The sequence below is a fragment of the Enoplosus armatus genome, chromosome 8 (genome assembly GCF_043641665.1).
Source record: "Enoplosus armatus isolate fEnoArm2 chromosome 8, fEnoArm2.hap1, whole genome shotgun sequence".
Lineage (NCBI taxonomy): Eukaryota > Metazoa > Chordata > Actinopteri > Centrarchiformes > Enoplosidae > Enoplosus > Enoplosus armatus.
In genome coordinates, this window is record NC_092187.1 from 26,059,501 (window position 1) to 26,086,228 (window position 26,728).

Below are 26,728 nucleotides of genomic sequence, written 5' to 3' on the forward strand. Positions count from 1 at the left end.
AGAGTTCTTCTACACGTGATACTTTAAGGACATTTTGTTTCCTAATACTCCTATACTATTTGAATTAGAGTAATTTTACATTGTGGTATTGCTACTTTAACTACATACTTCTTGCACCACTGTTGTAATGTTCTCTATTCTTCTTTCAGAGGTCGTATAAAGCACCTGGACGTTGTGGCTCTGCTCAGGAGGATTCAGCCTCCTCTGGGTTTTGGGAAACTCTGTCCTCACAGAGTGGCCTGTAAGGTAAAATGTACTGCACTGTATACTGTAGGTATTATACAGACGCCTGTATGTCGTGTAGGAACAATCTTATTTCAACCGGAAGTGGTTTTTATGTTGATGTTAATGATTATTCAATCTTGAAAGTTCCCGTCGCCCCTGGTGTCCCTCAGGGATCTGATCTGGGTCCTCTGCTGCTTATTATTAATGCGTCTATTATTCTAATCAGGCAACTAAACTCAGTCTGAAACTCATATTAAAGTTAAAATAATGTAGATATTTTCTCACACTCAGCGAGGTGCAGACCAGTGTGAGCTTCAATACAAGCGGTGTTCTGCAGAGGAGTTGGTGGCGTGTTTTAATTGACGAGCCTTGAACATGAAAAGTTGTATGCGTCTGTAGATTAACTATAACAGACTGCAGAAATGAATTTACAGAAAGCTCTCCTCTTCCTCTCTCTTAGCGTCTGGTTGCGATGAACATGCCTCTGAACGCTGACGGGATGGTGACCTTTAACGCCACGCTCTTCGCTCTGGTTCGCACCGCCCTCAAGATCAAGACTGAAGGTATCTGATTGGTCCAGGGCAACAGGAAGTGAAGGAGCACAGACTTGTTGATAATGTCACTGTGTTGTCATAAATGTTGGTTGTATGATTACACAGTGTGTGAGGATTAAATTAGTGTACATTGGTAATCTAACACCATATTAATTAAATATGAGTTTAATGACATTAAACAATGGTGTCTGGCTGCTGACAGGTGTCCATGTTTTATGACAGTCCCCCGTTATAATTCTAACTTAGCTGTTGTAGTCGGAAACTTACAATAACTCTGACGTGACTTTATCATGATGTATATCTGGCCCCGCCCACTGTGTGATGTTGCTAGGTAACCCTGACCAGGAGAATGAGGAGCTGAGGGTGATCATCAAGAAGATCTGGAAGAGAATGAAACCAAAACTACTGGATGAAGTAATACCACCACATGAAGGTACAAGTACTACTGATACTACAAGAAACACTACTAATACTGTTGCTGGGAATACTACTGACCAACTTCCGTCTCTGGTCCTGCAGAGGAGGAAGTGACAGTCGGGAAGTTTTATGCAACCTTCCTGATCCAGGATTACTTCAGGAAGTTCAGGAAGAGGAAAGAGAAAGGAGATCTGACTGGAGAGTCTGACGCCACCAACCCGTCTGCCATCCAGGTTATATACACATATATATATATATAGATACTTCAAGTACATTTTATAATACTTCTGTACTTTTGCTTGTAATAGAGTACTTTTAGAGTGTGTAATTGTACTTTTACTGATTATGAATACTTCTTCCACCACTTAATGTATTATAATGAAAGTTTTATTTGATCAGGCTTCAGAACAGACTGGATTAAAGGGATACTTCTCCCACAGCTTTCATCTTCCTCCCTCCATAAACAGAATATTGCTGAAAAATGAAGTACCACCCGCTGATGGTACGACCCTGATCATTAAAGCAGATACAGTCTGTACGAGTGTGTATTGAGGATTGATGGGTTACATGACAACAGAGAAACCTGAGTCAGTACAGGATCACTGTGCTGCTTACAGTGAGACAACACCATGACAACATGATCTCAGTACAGTAATGCTAAACAGTCCGTGTCTTTGCAGCTGTGTAAAGCCGGTCTGAAGACTCTGCAGGATCTGGGTCCAGAGATGCGTCTGGCTCTGAACGAGGACATGGAGGAGGATGAGGAGGAGGTCATGATGGAGGACGAAGAGCTGGAGGACAACGCCGCATATAAGGTCTATATTAACACACCGTAGTTAAAAGACATACATGAATTGTCCTTTAAAGTGATGTAAGTGGATTCAAAGGTCACAATCCAGATGTAACTGCTGTGGTTTCTCGCTGCAGGGTGAAAATGGTTTTGGACCAGAGAAAGATCGACGAGGCTCCATACTGACCACGCCCACAGGTAAACAACACAATTACATCATGTGACTTTAACATGTTACTATGGTTACATCAGGTTAGTGAAGATTAACATGAGACATTAGACAAAAACATAATGTTACATTAGAAGACGTATATGGAAGATCATTTCTGACGCCAAGTCTGTTTCAGGTGGCTTCTTTCTGTCTGAGTCTGAGACCAGCGTTGAATGATTCATGTGAAAACCAGGTTTATTTGGAAATCTGTAGGAGACTCAGGAAGTTCACCATGAAGTATATGTTGTTTTGTGCAAATCCTTGTTTCCCCCAATGTCCACAACAGAAGTGGAGAGTGCAAATTCAGCACGACCCGTAGATCCATAGATAATAAACCAGAATTATCCTTTTAACATAATTGTTGTTTGGGGGGGAAACTTCCTGCAGCAGGAAATGATCTGAAGTCTGATCCCCCCCCCCCATTCCTCCTTTCTGCCTGCAGGTCCTTGTGGTGTTGTCGGGGACGGCAGTGTGTCTAACGGAGGTCTGATCCACCGGGTCGGTTCGCTAACCAAGATGCCGAACGGCAGCGAACACGATGAGCATCTTCGCCGTGGAGACAACATGAGGTCATCTGTCAATCATCACCATCACCGCCGCCCATCAGTGAAGAACGGCATGCTGGACCACGCCCACAAGAGACCGTCATACCAGAAACATGGAAGGTACGTACTTGTACTGCAAATAGTACTGCAAAAATCAGGACTGTCTGTAACAGTCAGTACTTGCTGCGGTGTGTCTCTGTGTGTCTTGCTGCAGTGTGTCTCGCTGCAGTGTGTCTCTGTGTCTCGCTGCAGTGTATCTGTGTGTCTCACTGCAGTGTGTCTCTGTGTGTGTCGCTGCAGTGTATCTTTGTGTCTTGCTGCAGTGTGTCTCTGTGTGTCTCACTGCTGTGTGTCTCACTGCTGTGTGTCTTGCTGCAGTGTGTCTCTGTGTGTCTCACTGCAGTGTGTCTTGCTGCAGTGTCTCTGTGTGTCTCGCTGCAGTGTGTCTCTGAGTGTCTCGCTGCTGTGTGTCTCGCTCTAGTGTGTCTTGCTGCAATGTGTCTTGCTGCAGTGTCTCTGTGTGTCTCGCTGCAGTGTGTCTCTGAGTGTCTCACTGCAGTGTGTCTTGCTGCAGTGTGTCTCTGTGTGTCTCGCTGCAGTGTGTCTCTGAGTGTCTCACTGCAGTGTGTCTTGCTGCAGTGTGTCTCGCTGCAGTGTGTCTCTGAGTGTCTCGCTGCAGTGTGTCTCCCTGCAGTGTATCTCTGTGTGTCTCCCTGCTGTGTGTCTCGCTGCAGTGTGTCTCACTGTGTTTCACTGCAGTTCTTCTAACGTCCACCAGATGCAGCTGTGATCAATCTCTGACAGTATTGAAGTGAATGAGAAAACCAATTTCTCTACAAATTCAAAGTTCAGCTCTCAGGATTCAAATGATCTTAAGGAGATATTCAGGTTAATCTGGGGGCTGATCGGGGGCCAGTTTGTCTTGACTGACAGGTGTCTCAGCCAATCACACTCTTGTTCTGCAGGAGGGACTCAAGGGAAAGATACTGGAGGAACGGAGACATGGAGGCATACGGAGAGCAGGGTTACTACAGCAGAGAGGAAGACAACGACAGCATAACCTCCAGAGACAGGTATGCAGACAGACATACCTGAGGCACATTACCCTCAGAGGCAGACAGGTGCACATCACCTCCAGAGACAGACAGGTGCACATCCCCTCCAGAGACAGACAGGTGCACATCACCTCCAGAGACAGGTATGCAGACAGACATACCTGAGGCACATTACCCTCAGAGGCAGACAGGTGCACATCACCTCCAGAGACAGGAATGCAGACAGACAGACAGGTGCACATCACCTCGAGAGACACGTACGCAGACAGACAGACAGGTGCACATCACTTCCAGAGACAGGTACGCAGACAGACAGACAGACAGACAGGTGCACATCACCTCCAGGGACAGGTACGCAGACAGACAAGTGCACATCACCCTCACAGACAGACAGGTGCACATTACCTCCAGAGACAGGTATGTAGACAGACAGGTGCACATCACCTCCAGAGACAGGTATGCAGACAGACAGACAGGTACACAGGTGGACAGACAGGTATACAGAGAGAGCCGTGTGTGTGTCCTTGCAGACATTACCCCGATGAGCCTCCTCTGTACAGAGACCACTACGATGGCCACGCCCCCTACAGCAACAGTAGCTATGGTAACGGCTACAACGAGGGCAGGAGGACGACCCGGAGACGCCTACTTCCTGCCACGCCCACAGGTGAGAGGATGTCCCATAATAATCAGATGACATCTGATAACATTAGATGTGACAAATGAGATTCAAGAATCCGGCGATTTAGCTTGAGGTCAAATTTGACTTGATGACATTTGATGAGATGAGGTCACAAGAGGAGATTAAACAGGTATGACGTGAGGATGAGGACAGATCATCATGTCACACAGGGCCTGACAGAGTGACACGACACAACATGAGATTAGAGCTCTCACCTGAGCTGTCACTCGGTGTGACATCATCACTGACAGCTGAGCGGGTGCGTTTGTTTCGTTGTCGTCTGTCAGGTCGGAAACCATCGTTTAACATCCAGTGTCTGAGGAGACAAGGCAGCAGCGACGACCTGCCCATCCCCGGGACGTACCATCCCACCTCACCGCCACGCCGCACACACACACAGGTACCACACACATAACACACACACACACACACACACACACACACACACAGGTAACACACAGGTAACACACACATAACACACACATACACACACACACACACACACACACACACACACACACACAGGTACCACACACATAACACACACACACAGGTACCACACACATAACACACACACACACACACACACACAGGTAACACACACATAACACACACACACACACACACACACAGGTAACACACAGGTAACACACAGGTAACACACACATAACACACACACACACACACACAGGTAACACACACATAACACACACACACACACACACACACACACAGGTAACACACAGGTAACACACACACAGGTAACACACAGGTAACACACACACACACACACACACAGGTAACACACACCCACACACCCACACAGAGGTAACACACACACACACACACACACACACACACAGGTAACACACACACACACACACACACACACACACACACAGGTAACACACACACACACAGGTAACACACACACACACACAGGTAACACACACACACACACACACAGGTAACACACACACACACACACAGCTAACACACACACACACACAGGTAACACACACACACACACGGGTAACACACACACACACAGGTAACACACACATAACACACACACACACACACACACACACACACACACACAGGTAACACACAGGTACCACACACATACACACACACACAGGTAACACTCAGGTAACACACATAACACACACACACACACACACACACACACACACAGGTAACACACAGGTAACACACACACAGGTAACACACAGGTAACACACACACACAGGTAACACACAGGTAACACACACACACACACAGGTAACACACACCCACACACAGAGGTAACACGCACACACACACAGGTAACACACACACACACACACACACAGGTAACACACACACACACACACACACACACACAGGTAACACACACACACACACACACACACACACAGGTAACACACACACACACACACACACACACACACAGGTAACACACACACACAGGTAACACACACACACACACACACACACACACACACACACAGGTAACACACACACACACACACAGGTAACACACACACACACACACACACAGGTAACACACACACAGGTAACACACACACACAGGTAACACACACACACACACACAGAGGTAACACACACACACACACACACACAGGTAACACACACACAGGTAACACACAGGTAACACACACACACACACGGGTAACACACACACACACAGGTAACACACACATAACACACACACACACACACACACACACACACACAGGTAACACACACACACACACACACACACACAGGTAACACACACACACAGGTAACACACACACACAGGTAACACACACAGGTAACACACACACACACACACACACACAGGTAACACACACACACACACACACACACACTAAGAGGTAACACACACACACACACACAGGTAACACACACACAGGTAACACACAGGTAACACACACAGACCCCCCCCCCATCTTCTTCAGTGACATGTAACCCTCCTCTTCCTCAGCAGACGTTCAGCAGTTATGAGTCTCGTCAGTCTTCTGGTCGCTCCTCGGCGGCCTCCTCGGCGTCCTGGGCCAACCCCTGTCCTCGCCGCGGTCGCCTCCTCTATGCTCCTCTCATCCTGGTGGAGGAGGAAGGCAGCCCACCCTGGGGGGGAGGAGGAGGAGGGGGAGAAGGAGAGGGGAAGAAGGGAGGAGCAGGAAGAGGTGAGGAGACAGCAGGATAGTTTAATCACCTGATGAATTCAGTAAAGTTCAACTCCATCAGTACAACAACAGAGTCCTGTCATACTCACCACCAGTGGTGGAAGTAGCTATGTACTTTTACTCAAGTACTTGTACTTAACTTGATTATATACTACAATGTACTTCTCCTCCACCACATCTCAGCGGCAGATATTGTACTTTTTACTTCACTATATTTATGTGACAGTTTAGTGTCGTCTTGTATAAACAGCAGTGTTTGTTTGAGGCCCCTTGTCATATTCCAAATGTCTCTGATTGGAGAAAAAGTCCAGAAAAGTCCAAAAAATCCAAATTTGGCAGAACTTTGCATTTTCTTGTTTCTTCTTAATCATCTCACGACCCCTCAGATCTATCTGGTGACCTGTAAGAGGGGCTCAACCCCTAGGTTGGGAACCACTGGACTAAACTAGCTCATTTTTTTACTTTTGATACTCTTAAGTACATTTTTCTGATAATGCTTACATACTTTTACTTGTAATTGAGTATTTTTAGATTGTTATATTAGTACTTTTACTTAAATAAAATTATCAGAATACTTCTTCCACCACTGCTCAGAACACTTTCCCTGGTGAACAATAATACTGTTCTTAATCACTAATTAATTCCACTTTGCTACTTTTTCGTTGTTATTGTTCCATCAGTAACATCCAACCCATCCTGCGGAGTTTTCAAATTAAAAGCCTTCATGCCTTTGAGCTGCTGGAAAGTGTTTAATGTGAAACATCTGCAAGAAGTGTTGAGTTTTATTGTCACAGCATTCTGGATGTAATCAGTGAATGAAAGCAGTTGAACGACCTGACAGGTAAACATGGAGGCAGAGTCGAGTTTGTATCAAGTTTCAACAGATTTTCCAGACATGTATTTATTATACAGGACCCTTAATAAAATGTTTACTACTAAATGCTTTTGTAGATAGTTACAGTAATATTACTATAATCTCATATTTAAGATGAACTTAAAGTGTATTCTTTTTTCTTACTGCATCTTATTACTTTCATAAAGATGTTTTTTTTTCTTTACCTGTCATAAGTTAGCTTAAGTTAGTATCAGGACAGCCACTTAACGTTGTGTTAGCTAAAGAAGGATTACTTACTGTGGTTTACTCACAAGCCCAAAAGAGTCCAACTGCAGTCCTCCCTCCTGAGGCCCGATGTAAACGTATTTCAGCTCAGCACTCCACCAACATCTGTTTCTGAACAAATTTGAGGCAACAAATTAGCAATCCAGCTGCTGTCATCAAATAATAATGCCGATAATGCGTTCATATTTGTGTTCAGAATAAATGCTTTGTTGTTGAAAATGCATTTACAGATCTGACTGCTAGCCTACTAGCTTACTACTATAATTTCCATAGAGATTAGCAAGTTAGCTAGCATTAGCTTGCAGTTTACCGTATACAGTCTTTGGTAGCTCATAGCTAACAGGCTAGCAGTGTGTAGTCATGACAACAATCAATGTAGTGGAAGTCTGTGGAGCTTCAGAGCTCATACATACACTATATGGACAAAAGTATTGGGCCACCTACACTTTACACCTACAGGAGCTTTTATGACATCCCATTCCAAATTCATAGGCATTAATATGAAGTTGGTCCACCCTTTGCAGCTATAACAGCTTCCACTCTTCTGGGAAGGCTTTTTACAAGATTTTGGCGGGTGTCTGTGGGAATTGTTGCCCGTTCATCCAGAAGAGCATTTGTGAGGTCAGACACTGATGTTGGATGAGAGGGCCTGGCTCGCAATCTCCGTTCTAGTTCATCCCAAAGGTGTTCAGTGGGGTTGAGGTCAGGGGTCTGTGCGGGCCAGTCAAGTTCTTCCACACCAAACTCATCCAACCATGCCTTTATGGACCTTGCTTTGTGCACTGGGGCACAGTCACGCTGGAACAGAAAAGGGCCTTCCCCCAACTGTTCCCACAGAGTTGGAAGCATAGAATTGTCCAAAATGGTAAGATGAAGCATTAAGATTTCCCTTCACTGGAACTAAGGGGCCGAGGCCAACCCCAGAAAAACAACCCCATAGCATTATCCCTCCTCCACCAAACTTTACAGTTGGCATAATGCAGTCAGGCAGGTAACGTTCTCCTGGCATTCGCCAAACCCAGACTCGTCCATCAGACTGCCAGATAGAGAAGCGTGATTCGTCACTCCACAGCTCCACTGCTCCAGAGTCCAGTGGCGGCGTGCTTTACACCGCTCCATCCGACGCTTGACATTGTGCTCGGTGATGTAAGGCTTGCGTGCAGCTGCTCGGCCATGGAAACCCATGCCGTGAAGCTCCCAGCGCACAGTTTTGGTGCTGATATGAATGCCAGAGCTGGTTTGGAACTCTGCAGTTATTGAGTCAGCAGAGCTTTGGCGACTTTAACGCACTGTGCGCCTCAGCACTCGGCAACCCCGCTCTGTAACATTACCTGGTCTGCCACTTCGTGGCTGAGTTGCTGTGGTTCCTAAACGTTTCCACTTTGCAATAATACCACTTACAGTTGATCGTGGAATATCTAGGAGAGAAGAAATTTCGCGAACTGACTTGTTGCAACGGTGGCATCCTATTACAGTACCACGTTCGAATTCAGTGAACTCTTTAGAACGACCCATTCTTTCACAAATGTGTGTAAAGGCAGACTGCATGGCTAGGTGCTTGATTTTATACACCTGTGGCAATGGGACTGAATGAAATGATTAAGAGGAGTGGCCCAATACTTTTGTCCATATAGCGTATGATAAATGAATGATATGAGTACATTGGTATTTGTTTTTGTGCATCAATTATTTTGATAACTAATATTGATGTATTTCAATATTTGTAATACATATTACAGAATATATAGTCTTCATACATTTAGAATTAGAATACATCCTCCGACCATGAGGGAGGTCTACGAGTATACACAATGTTCAATGATACGAGCTGGCACGTTAGCTTTATGCTAACAGTGGTAGCAGACTACATTCCAACACTGAAGCACAACCTACTGCTGTTAACATGTCAGTGAACTTTAAACTCACCTGGTTTGTTGGTGTCTTTCATCCATCAGGTGTCAGTGTGACAGGTGCAGCACCCAGACCGGCCTGGTACGGCGACCCTGCAGGGACGTCAGGTAGGAAGGATGAACAAACATACAAAATAACCTTTGACGTGGTTTTAAAAAGGGAAATCTTTCTCTAACTTGTTGTGAATATCAAACATGAATGTGACTGTAATACCTGCGTGTATCTGTAGCTCCGCCTCCGTACAGAGCGTACACCACCCTCAGAGTTCCCTCGCAGCTCGGCGCTCAGCTCACCGAGAAACGAGGATCAGCCGACAGTCTGGTGGAGGCGGTGAGGAAATATTGATTGATTACTGATGTTGATCAGTAAACTACTGTCAGCCTGTAGTCACTTTGTTCTTCCCTCTGCAGGTTCTGATCTCGGAGGGTCTCGGTCTTTACGCTCGGGATCCGAAGTTCGTGGCATTTGCAAAGCGGGAGATCGCCGACGCGTGTCACATGACGGTGGACGAGATGGAGTCGGCCGCCAGCGACCTGCTTGGCACGGGGAGCCACGGGATCCTCGGCAACGCCGCCGACCCCGCCGCGCTCTACAGCGACGAGGAACCAATCAGAATGGGCCGCGATGAGGACGAGCTGGCAGACGAGATGACCTGTGTGACATCATTCTGACGCTCTGGACCAATTGGGGAGATTGGCATCAGTGATTGACAGGACATTTGACCAATCACGTGCAAGACAGAGATGAATTGGTTTAATTTAAGTAACATTGCTGATTTTAGATGAGAGAGAAGGAAGGTAGGAAAGGAAGCAAGGAAGGAGAGAGAAACTGACAAAAGAAAGAAGGAGGTATCAGAAGGAAGAGTGCAAAATGAGCTGAAGAGAAGGATAAAACATTCAAGGAAAAGAGGTTCAGAAGAGGGAAGGGAGGATGGAAGAAGGAAAGAGTGGAGGGAGGTGGTTGGAAAAAGGATAAAGATAACAAAAACACGGAAGAATAAAGGAAGGAGTTAAAGAGGAAAGGGAAGAAGAACAAAGGTGTACTGCAGAAGAAGAAAAAGACAAGACGAGAAGTGATGACATATTCTGAGTCAACTCCTGAAAAAACAGTGGAAGATGGCCGCCAGCAGTGTGACTCACTGACGTGTCGTCATGGTGACGCAGCTGGTTACCGTGGTGGAGCCGCTAAGCTGCACAGAATCACACTTTACCCACAATGCATTGATGAGTCTTACAGGTTGTGTTGCCATTTTATAATTCAGACAGGAAACCTGATTTCCACTGGTCTCACAGTTACTGTTAACCAGCTAAACAGAGGTTAGCATTGTGCTAGTTGGCTTAAGATGCAAACTGCATCTTCTGCCTCAAAATATAGCACTTTGCAGCGAGTTAGCTAAACACTAAATTAAACGGGCACTCACACAGCAGTGTTTGCATGAGTTGTGGCATTTTTCAGATACATTGTCATGATTTGATTCATCTTAGCATTAGCCGTAGCTTGGCAGCTAGCCTTGCTACATCCAAAGTGAAAAAATACAGCGACACAATAATGAAGACAGCCTAGCTAACAAGAATTAGCCAGCTACATTGCTAGCATGTTAGCTTGTTACAATTTGTCTCTCTCCTTGTTTTTTATAGTTACAGTAAAGCGTCAGAACAATAATCAGCGACTACAAGAAAATATGACAAAGTGTGGAAACAAGTTAATGATAAACAAGTTTACATGTCAAAGTTAAACTCCACAAGCAAAATACAAACAAGAACAAACATCTTTGTCATGTTACAGTAAGATGGAAGTCAACAGTAAATGATGACGTTAACAGCCTTCTCTTGATAATGCACGGAGGTGTTGGTGTGATTCTGTTGGCTGAGTGCTGCGTTCAGGTGTGTTTCAGAGGTCCTGACTGAATTCTTATATCTGATGTATTTTAATGCTGTAAAACGACGTGTTGAACTTCCTGCTCTGTGGCTCCTAGATCAGCGTGGAGCATTTTATTTCTCATATTTCACTAATGTGTATTTTTATTCTATAAATGAAGTTGTTGTCTACAATCAGTCGATGTACTGAGAAGACTTTTGTCTTTTTGTTGTTTTTTATTGGACAGGAGAAACTGAGTGTTTGTTCAGTGTGTTCAGCTTTTCTTTTTTTAATGTTTCTTTTTTATTCTGACAAAGAAGTGGACTTTTTTGGTTTGTTTGTTTACTTCTCGACAGCCGACAGTCCACTGGTGTTTATGTCTTGTCTGAATCTTTGTGTTTCCGTCATCTTTTAGTTTTTCTTTCCGACAGTTTCCACCAGTTAAGGGCTTTTCGATTTCCCGCCTGGATTCCCCCCAAAAAAGCCTCATCAGACGTTGAGAACTGCAGCGTTCAGCCGAGAAACAGCTCTGTCTGAACCTTGGTTTACCTCAAATAAAGACTGAAATAAAGCTGCTATTTGACTCAGTGTTCTTTCACACCAGTTATTTTTCACTGTTGTACAGTCTCTAAATGGCATTTTTTTGTGTGTGTTCACGTAATCATTGTTTAACTTTGTTGAAATCACAAACTGCTGTAGTGGAGCTGATGGGTCTTAGAATATAAAAGTTTAAACTCCAGGAACGCGTCATGGAAGAAATGCTGAATGAGAGATTGTATTTAGTTACAGGAGCAAGTGAAACAGACACTAGACAGGAAGTGACGTCATGACATTTCGGCTCTCTATGGGGTAACACACCACCTCACTGATTTGGTTTTCTCTAGCCGACTTTTTAATGCTGAGTTGTTGTAAAATGAGTATTTGAAAATCTTGAATATGCACTTGGTGTCTACATACACGATACACTGCTTCAACACATTCAAACAAACACTGACACACCTGCTGTCACTAGCTATTGTTGCTAAGCTATGATTGGACAATCACTGTTCGGGGGCGGGGTTTAGCTCAGGCTCCACTTAGTCAGAAAGGAGTGAAGGTCTAACCGTGGGGGTGTTGAGTCCGGGTCATGGACTTCACAGCACAACGGTTCCTTCAATATCACAGACGGAGATCGCAGAGAACTCACCAGCCACATCGGTCACACCCAGGTCCTAAACACACACACAAACACACACACACACACACACACACACACACACGCACACACACACACACACACACAGGTACCACACAGGTTGTCGGGTGTCACCTTTCAGCATGTATTTGAATGATTCTGTATGTACACACATACCTAGTTAGCTACACACATGCATGTGGGGTTTAGCTAAGGGTCAAGGTTGTGGACTTACATACATATATATGTAAGTAGGTTTGCATGTATGTATGTTTGTATGTATGTAGTTAAGTATAGTTGTAGGTATGTATGTATGTGTGTGTGTGTGTGTGTGTGTGTGTGTGTGTGTGTGTGTATGTATGTAGTGATGTATATGTGTATGAATATGTAGGTATGTATGTACATGTGTATATAATTAAGTGTATACACATGCGTGTATGTATTTAGACATGTATATATGTATGTATGAATCTGTATGTATATAGAAATGTGAGTATGAAGGTGGATTTGTATATAGGTATGCAAGTATGTATAGGAGCATATATTTAGGTATTTATATTTATGTAGGTATGAATATATGTATGTTAGTAAGTATGTATGTGTTTGTACATGTAGGTATTTATGTATGTATGAATGTATGTATTTAGACATGTAGGTAGGTATGCATGTATGTGTTTGGGCATGTATGTATTTAGAAAATAAAACTATTCCCTCAAACCTGACTTCTCCGTGACTTTGAATATGACCTGATTTCATTTCAGGTTTTACAAACCTCATCAATATATAAGTCAATATATGTATTTATTAAGTTTGAATGTAAGTACATATATATGTATGTACAGTGCATCCGGAAAGTATTCACGGCGCTTCACTTTTTCCACATTTTGTTATGTTACACCCTTATTCCAAAATGGATTAAATTAATTTTTTTCCTCAAAATTCTACACACAACACCCCATAATGACAATGTGAAAAAAGTTTTTTTGAAATTTTTGCAAATTTATTAAAAATAAAAAACTAAGAAATCACATGTACATAAGTATTCACAGCCTTTGCCATGAAGCTCAAAATTGAGCTCAGGTGCATCCTGTTTCCACTGATCATCCTTGAGATGTTTCTGCAGCTTAATTGGAGTCCACCTGTGGTAAATTCAGTTGATTGGACATGATTTGGAAAGGCACACACCTGTCTATATAAGGTCCCACAGTTGACAGTGCATGTCAGAGCACAAACCAAGCATGAAGTCAAAGGAATTGTCTGTAGACCTCCGAGACAGGATTGTCTCGAGGCACAAATCTGGGGAAGGTTACAGAAAAATTTCTGCTGCTTTGAAGGTCCCAATGAGCACAGTGGCCTCCATCATCCGTAAGTGGAAGAAGTTCGGAACCACCAGGACTCTTCCTAGAGCTGGCCGGCCATCTAAACTGAGTAATCGGGGGAGAAGGGCCTTAGTCAGGGAGGTGACCAAGAACCCGATGGTCACTCTGTCAGAGCTCCAGAGTTCCTCTGTGGAGAGAGGAGAACCTTCCAGAAGGACAACCATCTCTGCAGCAATCCACCAATCAGGCCTGTATGGTAGAGTGGCCAGACGGAAGCCACTCCTTAGTAAAAGGCACATAGCAGCCCGCCTGGAGTTTGCCAAAAGGCACCTGAAGGACTCTCAGACCATGAGAAACAAAATTCTCTGGTCTGATGAGACAAAGATTGAACTCTTTGGTGTGAATGCCAGGCGTCACGTTTGGAGGAAACCAGGCACCGCTCATCACCAGGCCAATACCATCCCTACAGTGAAGCATGGTGGTGGCAGCATCATGCTGTGGGGATGTTTTTCAGCGGGAGGAACTGGGAGACTAGTCAGGATAGAGGGAAAGATGAATGCAGCAAAGTACAGAGACATCCTGGATGAAAACCTGCTCCAGAGCGCTCTTGACCTCAGACTGGGGCGACAGTTTATCTTTCAGCAGGACAACGACCCTAAGCACACAGCCAAGATATCAAAGGAGTGGCTTCAGGACAACTCTGTGAATGTCCTTGAGTGGCCCAGCCAGAGCCCAGACTTGAATCCGATTGAACATCTCTGGAGAGATCTGAAAATGGCTGTGCACCGACGCTTCCCATCCAACCTGATGGAGCTTGAGAGGTGCTGCAAAGAGGAATGGGTGAAACTGCCCAAAGATAGGTGTGCCAAGCTTGTGGCATCATATTCAAAAAGACTTGAGGCTGTAATTGCTGCCAAAGGTGCATCAACAAAGTATTGAGCAAAGGCTGTGAATACTTATGTCCATGTGATTTCTCAGGTTTTTTATTTTTAATAAATTTGCAAAAATCTCAAAAAAACTTTTTTCACGTTGTCATTATGGGGTGTTGTGTGTAGAATTTTGAGGAAAAAAATGAATTTAATCCATTTTGGTATAAGGCTGCAACATAACAAAATGTGGAAAAAGTGAAGCGCTGTGAATACTTTCCGGATGCACTGTATGTATGTATGTATGTATGTATGTCTGTATGTATATGTAAGTATGCAGGTATTAATGAAGGTAGGAATGTAAATAGGTATAAAAAAGCATATATATATTATCATTAATATATATACACATATATATATGTATACACTGTATGAAGGTGGATATGTATATAGGTTTGAGATATGTCTAAGATGTCAGCTGAAATTTCAACAGATTTTAGTTTGTGTTGCTGTCACTGCACCAAAACGTAACATTTGAAAAACTCGTGTTTTCCCAACAACCCTACTCCTAAAAATGTGATATATATATGATAATCATATACAACATTCCCACTTCCTGTCTAGACAGGAAGTCAAAATACAAACTAATGGAGACATGGTCAACAAATTGTACTGACGTCAGTCAGGTCTGACAGCGCCCTCTGTTGTCTGACTGAAGTGACTGCAGCAGATGAAAGACTGAAGTGATCTGAAGATGCTATGATAAAGTATAACACTATATGTTATAACAATAAATACCATTTTTAAATTATTTACTGTGATATTATTATGTGTTTTGGAAAATGAGGTATTAAATAGTCATTGTTACTAAAACTAAAATTTGCCCCAAACATTCTCAATTTGAATCATTTCACTGTTTAGTTCTATTTTCGGTGAGTTTTATCTCCCTACATGAATCTAACTGGTGTTTGAAATCCTTCTCCACTCCGTCAGGAATATAACTGGGGGAGAAACACTAAATCCATTTTTTATATCTTTATTTAGCTAAATATATCTTCCCTTAAAAAGCTGGATTTAAAGATATTTAGTCTGAAAAATATTAAATAGGCTTCAAAAGCAACCCTGAGGAGAAAAGGGAAGAGTGAACATCTGCAACTCCATGTCAAACTGGGCAAATCCCATCTGCTGATGAAGATCATATGATGTGACTGAAAGCTCCAGAACAGCTACTAAGGGGGCCTTTTGTCTTTTTCAGCCTCATTAGTGATGAAGAAACAGCTGTCTTCTGGTTGCAACAAATGCAGCAATGCGTCAACAGAAGCAGTGAAGAAGAAGACTGTAGCAAGTAAACAACATAAATAATGCAGGATTTGTTGACAAGTGACAAGTAAACTTCGTTCACAAGACAATTATTATTATCATTATTGTGTGTATGTGTTTTATGTAATGCAAATATATAATTAACTGCTGTTTCATTTCATTTTTATATTCTATTCAATATTCAGAGTTGCACTACTAAATAATTCAGTACACAAATATTTGAACCATTGATTTGTCAAGTTTGAATGTAATTTCTGTAATATGTAATTTCTTTTCCAATTTGATTTCATTTATTTCACTTAAAGATATTATGTGGATGGTTTTTTTTACATGTATTAATCACTTTTCATTGCCAATGTGTGAACGGAGTGTAACGTCACTGAAAGAATGAGCCCCTCCCCGACGCTAGCAACCAACGCCAGACCCATGCAGCATAGCTAAGTTACAGCTAGCTGGCTAACTTTAGCTTGCTTGCTCACTAACGTTATTGCAAAATACTATCTGAGAGGATCTGTCAGTTGGCTAGCTTGCCAAAACTCCGCCGATTAACGTGATCCATGAACTGATGTATTCTGACAAACGGCCAACAATAAATGACGTAACGGTACAAAACAAAGGTGTATAACTATTGCTATATCGATTGCTTTGAAGTGTTACCTAAGCTAAGGTAACGTTTGCCAGCTAGCTGTAACTTAGCTTAGCTATACAGCATGGATCCGGGCTTGGTTGCTTCGTAACGTTAGCTGATGAAGTAACTTGCAAACGATAAGTTAGTTTGTTTAAAATCCTATTTCTACACCACTTCATACATCATGACATATTAACAAGTCCCCATCATCATTCATGTTTATTAATACAGTGAACATATAAACAGTATTCATGTTTATTAATACAGTATTCATGTTTATTAATACAGTGAACATATAAACAGTATTCATGTTTATTATTACAGTAATGATGTTTATTAATACAGTGAACATATACACAGTATTCATGTTTATTAATACAGTATTCATGTTTATTATTACAGTGAACATAGAAACAGTATTCATGTTTATTAATACAGTGAACATATAAACAGTATTCATGTTTATTAATACAGTATTCATGTTTATTATTACAGTGAACATAGAAACAGTATTCATGTTTATTAATACAGTGAACATATAAACAGTATTCATGTTTATTAATACAGTATTCATGTTTATTAATACAGTGAACATATAAACAGTATTCATGTTTATTATTACAGTAATGATGTTTATTAATACAGTGAACATATACACAGTATTCATGTTTATTATTACAGTGAACATATAAACAGTATTCATGTTTATTAATACAGTAATGATGTTTATTAATACAGTGAACATATACACAGTATTCATGTTTATTATTACAGTGAACATATAAACAGTATTCATGTTTATTAATACAGTGAACATATAAACAGTATTCATGTTTGTTATTACAGTGAACATATAAACAGTATTCATGTTTATTAATACAGTAATGATGTTTATTAATACAGTGAACATATAAACAGTATTCATGTTTATTAATACAGTAATGATGTTTATTAATACAGTGAAACATTTACAGTATGACTGTCATTGACTCTTTCATCTCCTCTGAGCTGCTGAAGCTTCTGAATTCAAATGAACAGTAAATAAAAAATAAATGACGCGGACTCAGAAACGGCCTCCCTCCTGATCTTCCTCCCTCCTCCCTCCTCCTCCTCCTCCTCCTCCCTCTATCTCCTCTCTCCTCTCGACAGGCGGCAGGATGGACGTCGTAAATCAGGTACAAACGCTCAACATCCACATTTGATTTCCTTTATGTTGCTTCGTCTTTTCATCTTTTCTACCTGCGTGTGTTGTGCTCGGTGCTCGGGGTGTGTTCGTGTCGTGTTTCGGGGCGGCCCGCCGGGATTCATGTTTGTATTTGTCTCCCGGTGAAGCGTTGCGTTTCCGTGTCGGGCCGCATCACGGCGGCATCACGGCATTATTACAGATTACATGATTAATAACCGACAAATCAGAGAAATGAGCGTCAAATATCAGGAATCAGTGGTTTTATTATTGACTGTGATTTTGTTCATGAATTATTTGACAGAAATCAAAAACAGGTGAGGGATCCGTTTCTGTCTCATCCTGACCCAGTCTTAAAGATCAGGACCACCTCTGAACCTCTGTCGGGTTACTGGAGCCTGTTCTGGGGTCTGTGGGTCTCTGGTGTCTCTGGGTCTGGGTTGTTGAGGCGGACTGCGGGAGGTCTTCTCAAAAAGGTGCAGCTCTATTAGCGGGGGTTTTAGGCCCTGCGCGCTGCCTGCAGGAGAACTGAAATTAAAAACACAAACTGTCCGTAAACATCAATATTTCAGCAGCTCAGTGTTCGCGTGATGAAATGATAGGCCTCGAGTGTGTGTGTGTGTGTGTGTGTGTGTGTAAAATGGCAGCCGAGGAGGAGGAGGAGGAGGAGGAGGATTTCCTCTCCGCTCGGGATGCTGATGCTGCTGATGTTGTTGTTGCGGGTCTAACCTGCTCTGCTTTTACAGAGTCTGCTCCCGTATTATTTAACCCGGTTACAGCCCGGTTTCACCCGGTTTCACCCAGTTTCACCCGGGTTCACCGACTCCTCCTCTCAGCAGTAGCCGCCATAAGATGGAGTCCAAAACCACACTAGAATATTCTTCAAATATAATACATATTACTATAATATTACTATAATGTTACTGTTGATTCATCGAGACCTAACAATGTTTCAGTTGTATTATTCTTATTATTATTAATATTATTCCAGTGATTGTTACAGACATGTTTGTCGTTCTGGTGGATCTCAGGACCTACATGTATTTTCTAAAGTGTTCTTATTATATTAACCTCCTAAGACCTGGCATCCACATGCGTGGACATCACATTTTGGGTTATACCATAATACTTAATTCTGCTTATATGGAAATTCAAAATTGCAGAACCACATCATGTCAACAGATGATGCTTAATTTTTATACTTATCAGGTCCCAATAAGCCCAAATAGCAAAGAGAAATTAAGATAGAGCTTGGGTCTTAGGAGGTTAAATATAATATTTTACCTTCTGTCTTAATGTCTCTATTCCATTTCTATAATATTACTGTAATACTCTAATCAAGTATGTATTATGTAACTATTGTTGTGTTTAATCGGCTGTTAATACATAAAGTCACTGCACTCTGAAACCTAAAGTGTGTTTACTCTGACTTTATTTTTCAATATTATTTCAGTTGTAATATTTTATAGAGACGTTTATCTTTCTGTCCTCTGAAGGAAAAATCTGCCTTCATTTGTTTCTATGATATTTCTGTTGGATTCAGGGGCCACATGAACCTGAAAGGGGGCCACAGGGCCCCCTGTTAGGGGGGTCAAACTCAGAGCCTTTAATATGTGTTGCCTTTAGTGCTCCAGGAAAAGTAATAAACATCTGCTGTGAATCATCTTATTGCTGATTCTAAACATCTTTTATAATATTTTATATTTTCACGTCAAACGTTTGTGTTGATTCCAGCGATTGTTGGTGTGAAAGTCACATTATGCTATTTTTCTATTTTATGGTTTCTGTAGATGAAAATAATATTCTTATAATATCTCAGTGTTTTTAAAACTTCTATAATATTACTAAATACTCCATTACAAGACATGTCTTCACATGTACCTGAAGTACAGAAGCACTATCAGATAAATGTACTTAAAGTATCACAGTAAAAGTACTTATTCATGCAGACTGCTTGTGATCATTAATATTCCCACAGGCAGCTTCTCATGTGGACGCTCCTCTGATATTCTTTAACACTCCTGTTACCTTAAAGCACCTGATGAAGTCTGTCAGTATGTCCACTGACTTTTGACTTTTTGTCGTGGACTCTGGTATCATCTACAGAAACAGACACAGTGTAGTAACTGATCTGAAATCTGAATATTAAAAATCACATCAGTCGTGTCGACTGTGAAAACAACAGACTGAAATCTGAGAAGAAATATTGATCTGTTTGTTTGAACACAGGACCGTCCGTCTGTCCGTCACCTTACAGTAAAAAACCTTTTCTGTTCAGACTGACTGCAGATCTGTTTACTGACTTGTAACAACCTGCAGAGATCTTGTTTTCTTGTTTGGATGAAATATTCCTTTATAAATAATATTCAGACTTTGTGATGTTACATCACTGATTGATTCTCCTTGAAAACACTTCGTGCTGCTGTTCTGAAGGTGAACTGAATAAAACACAGCAGCTTCAGATGCGTTCAGGTACAGTGTTGTGAACTGGAGTCACTAAATGTCCTCTGTTGTCTTTACTTAAATTGTGACACTTTCTCTACTGCTTATTTTTTATATTGGTTTTATTTTATGGGTATTTATATCACACACTTCTTTTAAATCACTTCCCAAAACTTATCTTTAAATTCCATTTTATTTTTGCATTCTTTTTAATTGTTTAATTTTATTTGCCTCCTGAAATGTTTTAATCCTGGTTCAAACATGTGAAGCACTTTGTAATTTTGTTTAGTGTAAATAAAGTGTATTATTATTATATTATTATCTAGCTCTTGTTTTGCAGTGAGTGTTGGTTGATTGGGAGCACTGTAAAATGTATGAATGAATAAAATCAAACCTCGAGCTAATAATAGATGCTATATCCTCTCTTTCTCTCTACAGATGGTGGCCCAGGGTCAGTTCAGGGTGTTGAAGGTCCCTCTGGGCTTCATTAAAGCCTTAGAATGGGTGAGTTTATCAGACCAACAACAGCCAGAGAAATAACTCAAATTACAAACTCTAGATGTAAGCCTAGCACCAGTCCATGGTTGGAGACCACTGGTCTAAGTCAACTAGAGACATTCATCTAACTAAGGAACATCAGTCAGACCACCTCAGATCACATCCACACTGATGAAGATACTGAACTCCCACAACAAATCAAGGCACCACATTGCTGCGTTAAGGCACAAACATTACAAGGAATCCAAACAAAACTTAAGATAAGTCTTTATGCAGACGACATGTTGCTGTTCTTCCTAATCGGATGCGCCGTCTTTACAACAAACCATCAGCTCTGGATGAACCTAACAATAATCATCATGGGCTATCGATAAAGGACAGCCCTCCAACCATGTATGACCTTTCATCAAAGATCCGAGCTCAACCCTCACCTGGTTTACACCTTCAGACGCCATCATCTCCCAAAAATTCTGAAAAGGTTTTTAAAATGCAGTATTATGCCATAACATTTTGAAAGCATCCTCACAAGGTTTTCAAAATCCTCCTCAAAATGTCCTCAAACCTCTTTGATTTCACATTCTTTCACAGCGACGACACATAAATCGCGTCTGATAGTTCACAAGTTTGAGTTTGTTGGTTCCATAAAAACTCCTGAAGTTTACACACACACACACACACACACACACCACATCGCCCATGAGCACACTGAGAGGAGAATATGATTCCCTGTACAGGTTGAGTATTATTGTATGTGTGGTATTAACTAAACTACACACACACACACACACACACACAGTGCCAAGCAGGGATTGGACAGAAAGTCTGACTGTGACCATCTGCTCACTGAGTGTGTGTGTGTGTGTGTGTGTGTGTGTGTGTGTGTGTGTGTGTGTGTGTGTGTGTGTCCTCTGTAAGCCGGCTGCTCAGCAATGATGACAATGATGATGATGATGATGGTGATGGTGATGATGGTGATGAAGTTGTACTGTAGAGCAGCTGAGCAGGGCACCAACACTGTGAGGGTTGTCGGTTAGATGTTGCATTTTAAAGCTTCAAGCTGTGACTCTATAGATAGAAGTGATGATGAGTCATTATCCTGCAGGAGATTCACTCTTTGCTCTTCACAAAATAACACTTCCTCTGCTTCAGCAGAACTACATTTAAAAAATAGGTAATTTAAGCCTCAATAAGACCAGCAAGGTTATTCCTACATATTTATTTAGTGACATCTTATTTGACCTTTTTATTACTTTTCTTCTAATCTCTTCAAAATGTTCTTAATAATTTCCAAGAAAAAAGCTTGTATATAACGGTTCATTTGTAGCATGTTTCCTGGAAACAACATTATAATTCAGCAGAATAATTATGAGGGAAAAGACGTGAATGTTCTGTTGGTGCGTTCTGATAATAGAGCTTTTTTAAAAATAGAACCTAACATGCCAAACTAAGAAGGTGAACATGGTAAACATTTTACCTGCTAAACATCAGCATGTTAGCATTCTCATTGTGAGCACGTTAACATGCTGATGTTAGCATTTAGTTCAAAGCACTGCTGTTTCAAAGTACAGCCTCACAGAGCAGCTAGCATGGTTGCAGACTCTGGTTTAACCATGATAGGATGTTTCCACATTAAGAATTATTACTTATTCTTTGTTTGTTGGTCCTCCTCCTCCCCCAGTTCTTCGCCATCTTTGCCTTCTCCACCTGTGGCAGTTATTCTGGGATGTTCCGGATGGCGGTGGAGTGCAAGAACCGGACAGACAGCGACCTGAGTATAGAGGTGGAGTTTGAGTATCCATTCAGGTCAGTACAACACTGATCACTCTACTAATACTGATAATAACTAAAATGGACTTTTAGACTGAAGCAACCAGTGTTCTTTGATGTTCATCACAAAACAGAGTTCATGCTTCAACTGATACTAAACATAACGTGAAAACTCAAAAGTAAAGTCATGAATGGATGCAAATACACAAGGACTCACCTAGTTCAGCACGAGTTGGGGTGAAGAAGCTGTGAGCTGAAATTGACTCCATGAATATACAGTCTAGTGACAGTGAAGGCAAAACAGGAGGGGAGAAACAAGAGAACCTTCAAGTACTTATCTGAAATTTGAGTTTGGTGCTGTAGACAAAAAAAGACCAAAAAGGACTGTTGATGAATCTGTTGTGACCAAAGACTGGATCAAAATGGGCTAAACAGAGATTTATATTAATTATAACTATTAACCATATGTTGAGCTGAGCTGCTGGGAGCTTGTGATGTGATGAGCAAGAAAAACAACAAGAAGAAGTAAAAGAAGAGATGCAGAGTATAGAAGATGGTGGTCTGTTAAGGATATTTAAGGCTTAGCTTGTCAGGCTCAGTTCTACACTGTCAGACTGGGAACAACCTTCATCAGAATGTGGATTATTTACAGTTGCCATGTCACTGTTACCATGTTCACATGTGGACTGAATGTCAGTCTGTTAGCTGTGTTTGGTCTCCACCAACTCCTGAGAGAAATGTCTGTCTGTTTAGCTGATAATTGCTGCACTATGTTCAGCAGTAGTGTACAGTGGCTTCTTACAGCTTGTTTGATGAAAACAGCCGACAGAAACAAAACAAAAAAACAAAACACTGACAGACTGAAGACAGACTTCACTGTCATTAGAGCCAAATTGCTAATGTGGCTGTACAAGACTGAAGTTCAGGTATTTCAAACTCTTCCTTCTTCTTCCTCTCTCAGACTCCACCAGGTATATTTTGACGCCCCCACCTGTAAGGGCGGGAACAGGGACCGTTTCTTCCTGATTGGCGATTACTCCTCCTCGGCCGAGTTCTTTGTCACCATCGGAGTCTTTGCCTTCCTCTACTCCACAGCAGCTCTCAGCATCTACGTCTTCTTCTTTGAGAAGTACAAGGAGAACAACAAGGGCCCGCTGATCGTACGTTTACCGACCTGACTGCATCACTGACAGGTGACCTCTGGGAAATGTCACTCATACACTCTGTGTGTGTGTTTAGGACCTGGGTGTGACCGGAGTGTTTGCCTTCATGTGGCTGGTGAGTTCGGCGGCCTGGGCCAAAGGTCTGTCCGACGTGAAGACGGCGACTGACCCGTATGAAGTGATCAGTCTGATCTCCGCCTGCAAAGTTGAGGGGAACCGCTGCCGCGAAGTCCACGACCCGGTCATGTCCGGACTCAACACCTCTGTGGTAAGGATAGGGGATTAGTTCTGACACCAAAATTATACTGTTTGCGATGCCTTACTTAAGCCAAAGTTCTCAAAATATTAAATGTATATAGATGAATCCAGGTTGCAGGCAGAAGCAGCACCATTACTGTGGTGGCACCTCACTGTAAACCCGACGCTGCGATGACTAATGGCCACAATCTCCATTAAATCTTCACCTGTCGATCTCACGCTCCATTTCACCGACACTCCTGAGTACGATGCTAAGATAATTGAACTCCTTCACTTTGGGTAGTGACTCAGTCACAACTGGAGGGGAGCAAACCACCGAGTACCAAGGCCTCAGATGTCAGTCTACAGCATAGAGCACTGAAATCTGTCAAGTACCAAAAGTTGGCATCAAATGTCTGATAAGAGCCATAATTTTGTTCAGTTCCTTGATCAGATGGTCACTGATTTAAATCACCAAACTCTCTCTGAAAATGGCTTCAGCTTTGAAAACATCTCTTCTATTGGCCCAAGTGTAAAAAGGCTGACCTGACCCAGAACTGAAGTGGATTAGAACACCTGGACCGGACCTGGATCTGGTTTGGGTCAGCACCTTATGATTTCCATGAGGTGGGCCTGGGGTTTTTATGGCACCAACCAAACGGTGTCCATAGGACAGAGATTCAAATCTGTCAAATGTCAATTTAGCATGCAGCTGTCTCTCTGTCTGTCTCTCTCTGTCTCTCTCTGTTTCTCTCTCTGTCTTTCTCTCTCTGTCTCTGTCTCTGTCTCTCTGTCTGTCTCTGTCTGTCTCTCTCTCTCTGTCTCTCTGTCTGTCTCTCTCTCTCTCTCTCTGTCTCTCTCTCTATCTCTCTGTCTTTCTCTCTCTGTCTCTCTCTCTGTTTCTCTGTGTGTGTGTGTCTCTCTCTCTCTGTCTCTCTCTCTCTCTGTCTCTCTCTCTGTCTCTCTCTCTCTGTCTCTCTCTCTCTCTCTCTCTCTGTCTCTCTGTCTGTCTGTCTCTCTCTGTCTGTCTGTATCTCTCTCTGTCTCTCCCTCTGTCTGTCTCTCTCTGTCTCTTCTTAAATTCAATGAAGTCAAATGTTTGCATTGTAACTGAAACTCTTGTGTCGTGTCGGCACTAGTAGTGCATCATTTCAAACGATACTGTGTCTTTGTGTTTCTAACTGAATCGGTTTGTCTACCAAAACAGACGAATAAGAAATTCCTTCATCCTCTCCTCTTCCAGGCTTTTGGATTTATTAACCTGATCCTGTGGGTGGGAAACCTCTGGTTCGTCTTTAAGGAGACGGGCATCATCGCTCCCTTCATGCGAGCTCCGCCTCCTCAGGAGAAACCAGCTGCACCAGACGCCTATGGCCAGCAGGGGGCGTACGAACAAGACCCATACGCCAGCAACAAGGGAGGCTACCAACCCGACTACAACCAGCAAGGATACAACCAGGTAACACTGATAGCAGGGAGGAACTGCTCGCCTAGCTCCATCTAAAGCAGGGGTATTCAACTAATATTCCAGTTAGAGGTCCAGTTAGAGAAAATGTCCCCAAGCAAAGGTCCAGAACATCATCATGTCGAACATGCGTTGTGATTTAGTGTGATATATATTGAAGTAGCCTAGTAGTTGTATCAACGTCTGCATGTGATCAACAACTGACTGTCAAATCAAATAAAGAAAGTACAATTCAAAAACATGACAATATTTATTGTCACTTAACATTGAACTATACAGGTATATAATAATGTAGATATGTATAATGTTCTTCTCTCATTAAGTAAAAGAAGGGCTGCATTTAAAAATACAAGAGAGAAAATAAATAAAATAGCTTTTGAAAAACTGTGCTTAATTTTAGAAAAACAAAATAAGTAATAAATAGTAATAAAGTGTAGCAGCAGCTTGAGTTTCCCTTTTTCTTTGTTAACTGTTTCACATCTTAACAGTCTCAACCAATTTCACAATAAATAATGTGTCTTCTCTCTCTCCCGCTCACTCGTCTTCAAACACTTCAGTCCAAAACTCGATGTCCAGTTTTATTTGATACTGTGTAGTATTATAAAGTGGAACTGGGATACAGCTACTGTATACTATTCTGTGTGCTGTCAGACTGCAGTAGGCCTTGTACTATTGTATGTTGTCTGCTGTTGTGTTTCCTCTAGCAGGATGCAGAGTACGGTCAGGGCTACGGCCAGCAGGGGGCGCCCACCTCCTTCTCCAATCAGATGTGAACTGACAGGAAGCAGGTGACTCAAAGCAGCAGTGAATGTTTCTATTAACAAGTGTTGTGTGTGCATCACAGGCTGAAATATCTTATTATTAGTAGTAATAGTAGTAGTAGTAGTAGTAGTATTGTCACTGGGTCACATGTTCCTTCATCACCATGAACACACACACCGTCCTGCTGTCCCAAATACTCACTAGAGCACCACATGTGGATTCATCCGCCGCTGAAAATAGTCCCCAACACATGCACTATTTCCTGCTGTTAGTTTGATAAAAACTACAGTGAGCAGCTGTTTGAGGGAATGACTGAGCCTT

General features: G+C 42.1%; 2 protein-coding genes across 5 annotated transcripts in view; both read left to right on the forward strand.

Annotated features, from left to right (window-relative positions):
- cacna1fb (calcium channel, voltage-dependent, L type, alpha 1F subunit) overlaps positions 1 to 10,397 on the forward strand; it is a 45,804-nt gene extending 35,407 nt beyond the window's left edge. The window contains exons 37-50 of the mRNA XM_070909659.1: positions 150 to 246; positions 686 to 788; positions 1,111 to 1,212; positions 1,299 to 1,429; positions 1,877 to 2,011; positions 2,124 to 2,184; positions 2,640 to 2,862; positions 3,708 to 3,815; positions 4,328 to 4,464; positions 4,767 to 4,879; positions 6,497 to 6,695; positions 9,786 to 9,833; positions 9,956 to 10,056; positions 10,137 to 10,397. Coding sequence (XP_070765760.1) covers positions 150 to 246; positions 686 to 788; positions 1,111 to 1,212; positions 1,299 to 1,429; positions 1,877 to 2,011; positions 2,124 to 2,184; positions 2,640 to 2,862; positions 3,708 to 3,815; positions 4,328 to 4,464; positions 4,767 to 4,879; positions 6,497 to 6,695; positions 9,786 to 9,833; positions 9,956 to 10,056; positions 10,137 to 10,397 — 1,819 coding nt within the window. The remainder of the gene's footprint in view (positions 1 to 149; positions 247 to 685; positions 789 to 1,110; positions 1,213 to 1,298; positions 1,430 to 1,876; positions 2,012 to 2,123; positions 2,185 to 2,639; positions 2,863 to 3,707; positions 3,816 to 4,327; positions 4,465 to 4,766; positions 4,880 to 6,496; positions 6,696 to 9,785; positions 9,834 to 9,955; positions 10,057 to 10,136) is intronic.
- Positions 10,398 to 11,585: 1,188 nt separating this feature from the next.
- On the forward strand, positions 11,586 to 26,418 carry sypa (synaptophysin a). Of its 4 annotated transcripts, XM_070910463.1 has the most exons (8): positions 11,586 to 11,596; positions 18,047 to 18,065; positions 20,954 to 21,019; positions 22,692 to 22,816; positions 23,742 to 23,940; positions 24,020 to 24,211; positions 25,424 to 25,639; positions 26,350 to 26,418. In XM_070910463.1, the coding sequence occupies exons 2-8, from the start codon at positions 18,048 to 18,050 to the stop codon at positions 26,416 to 26,418; spliced, it is 885 nt and encodes a 294-aa protein (XP_070766564.1). In that variant the 5' UTR covers positions 11,586 to 11,596; position 18,047. The 4 variants fall into 4 exon arrangements, with proteins under 4 accessions (XP_070766564.1, XP_070766561.1, XP_070766562.1 ...); XM_070910460.1 differs by lacking the exon at positions 11,586 to 11,596 and having other exon boundaries at positions 18,048 to 18,065; XM_070910461.1 differs by lacking the exon at positions 11,586 to 11,596 and having other exon boundaries at positions 18,048 to 18,065; positions 26,353 to 26,418.
- Positions 26,419 to 26,728: the final 310 nt, after the last annotated feature.

What these genes read in the sequence shown, in the direction of transcription:
- sypa (XM_070910463.1), top strand. An exon ending in ACAACAAGGGCCCGCTGATC is followed by an intron (nt 23,941 to 24,019) that starts GTACGTTTACCG and finishes GTGTGTGTTTAG; the next exon opens with GACCTGGGTGTGACCGGAGT. An exon ending in CCGGACTCAACACCTCTGTG is followed by an intron (nt 24,212 to 25,423) that starts GTAAGGATAGGG and finishes CTCCTCTTCCAG; the next exon opens with GCTTTTGGATTTATTAACCT.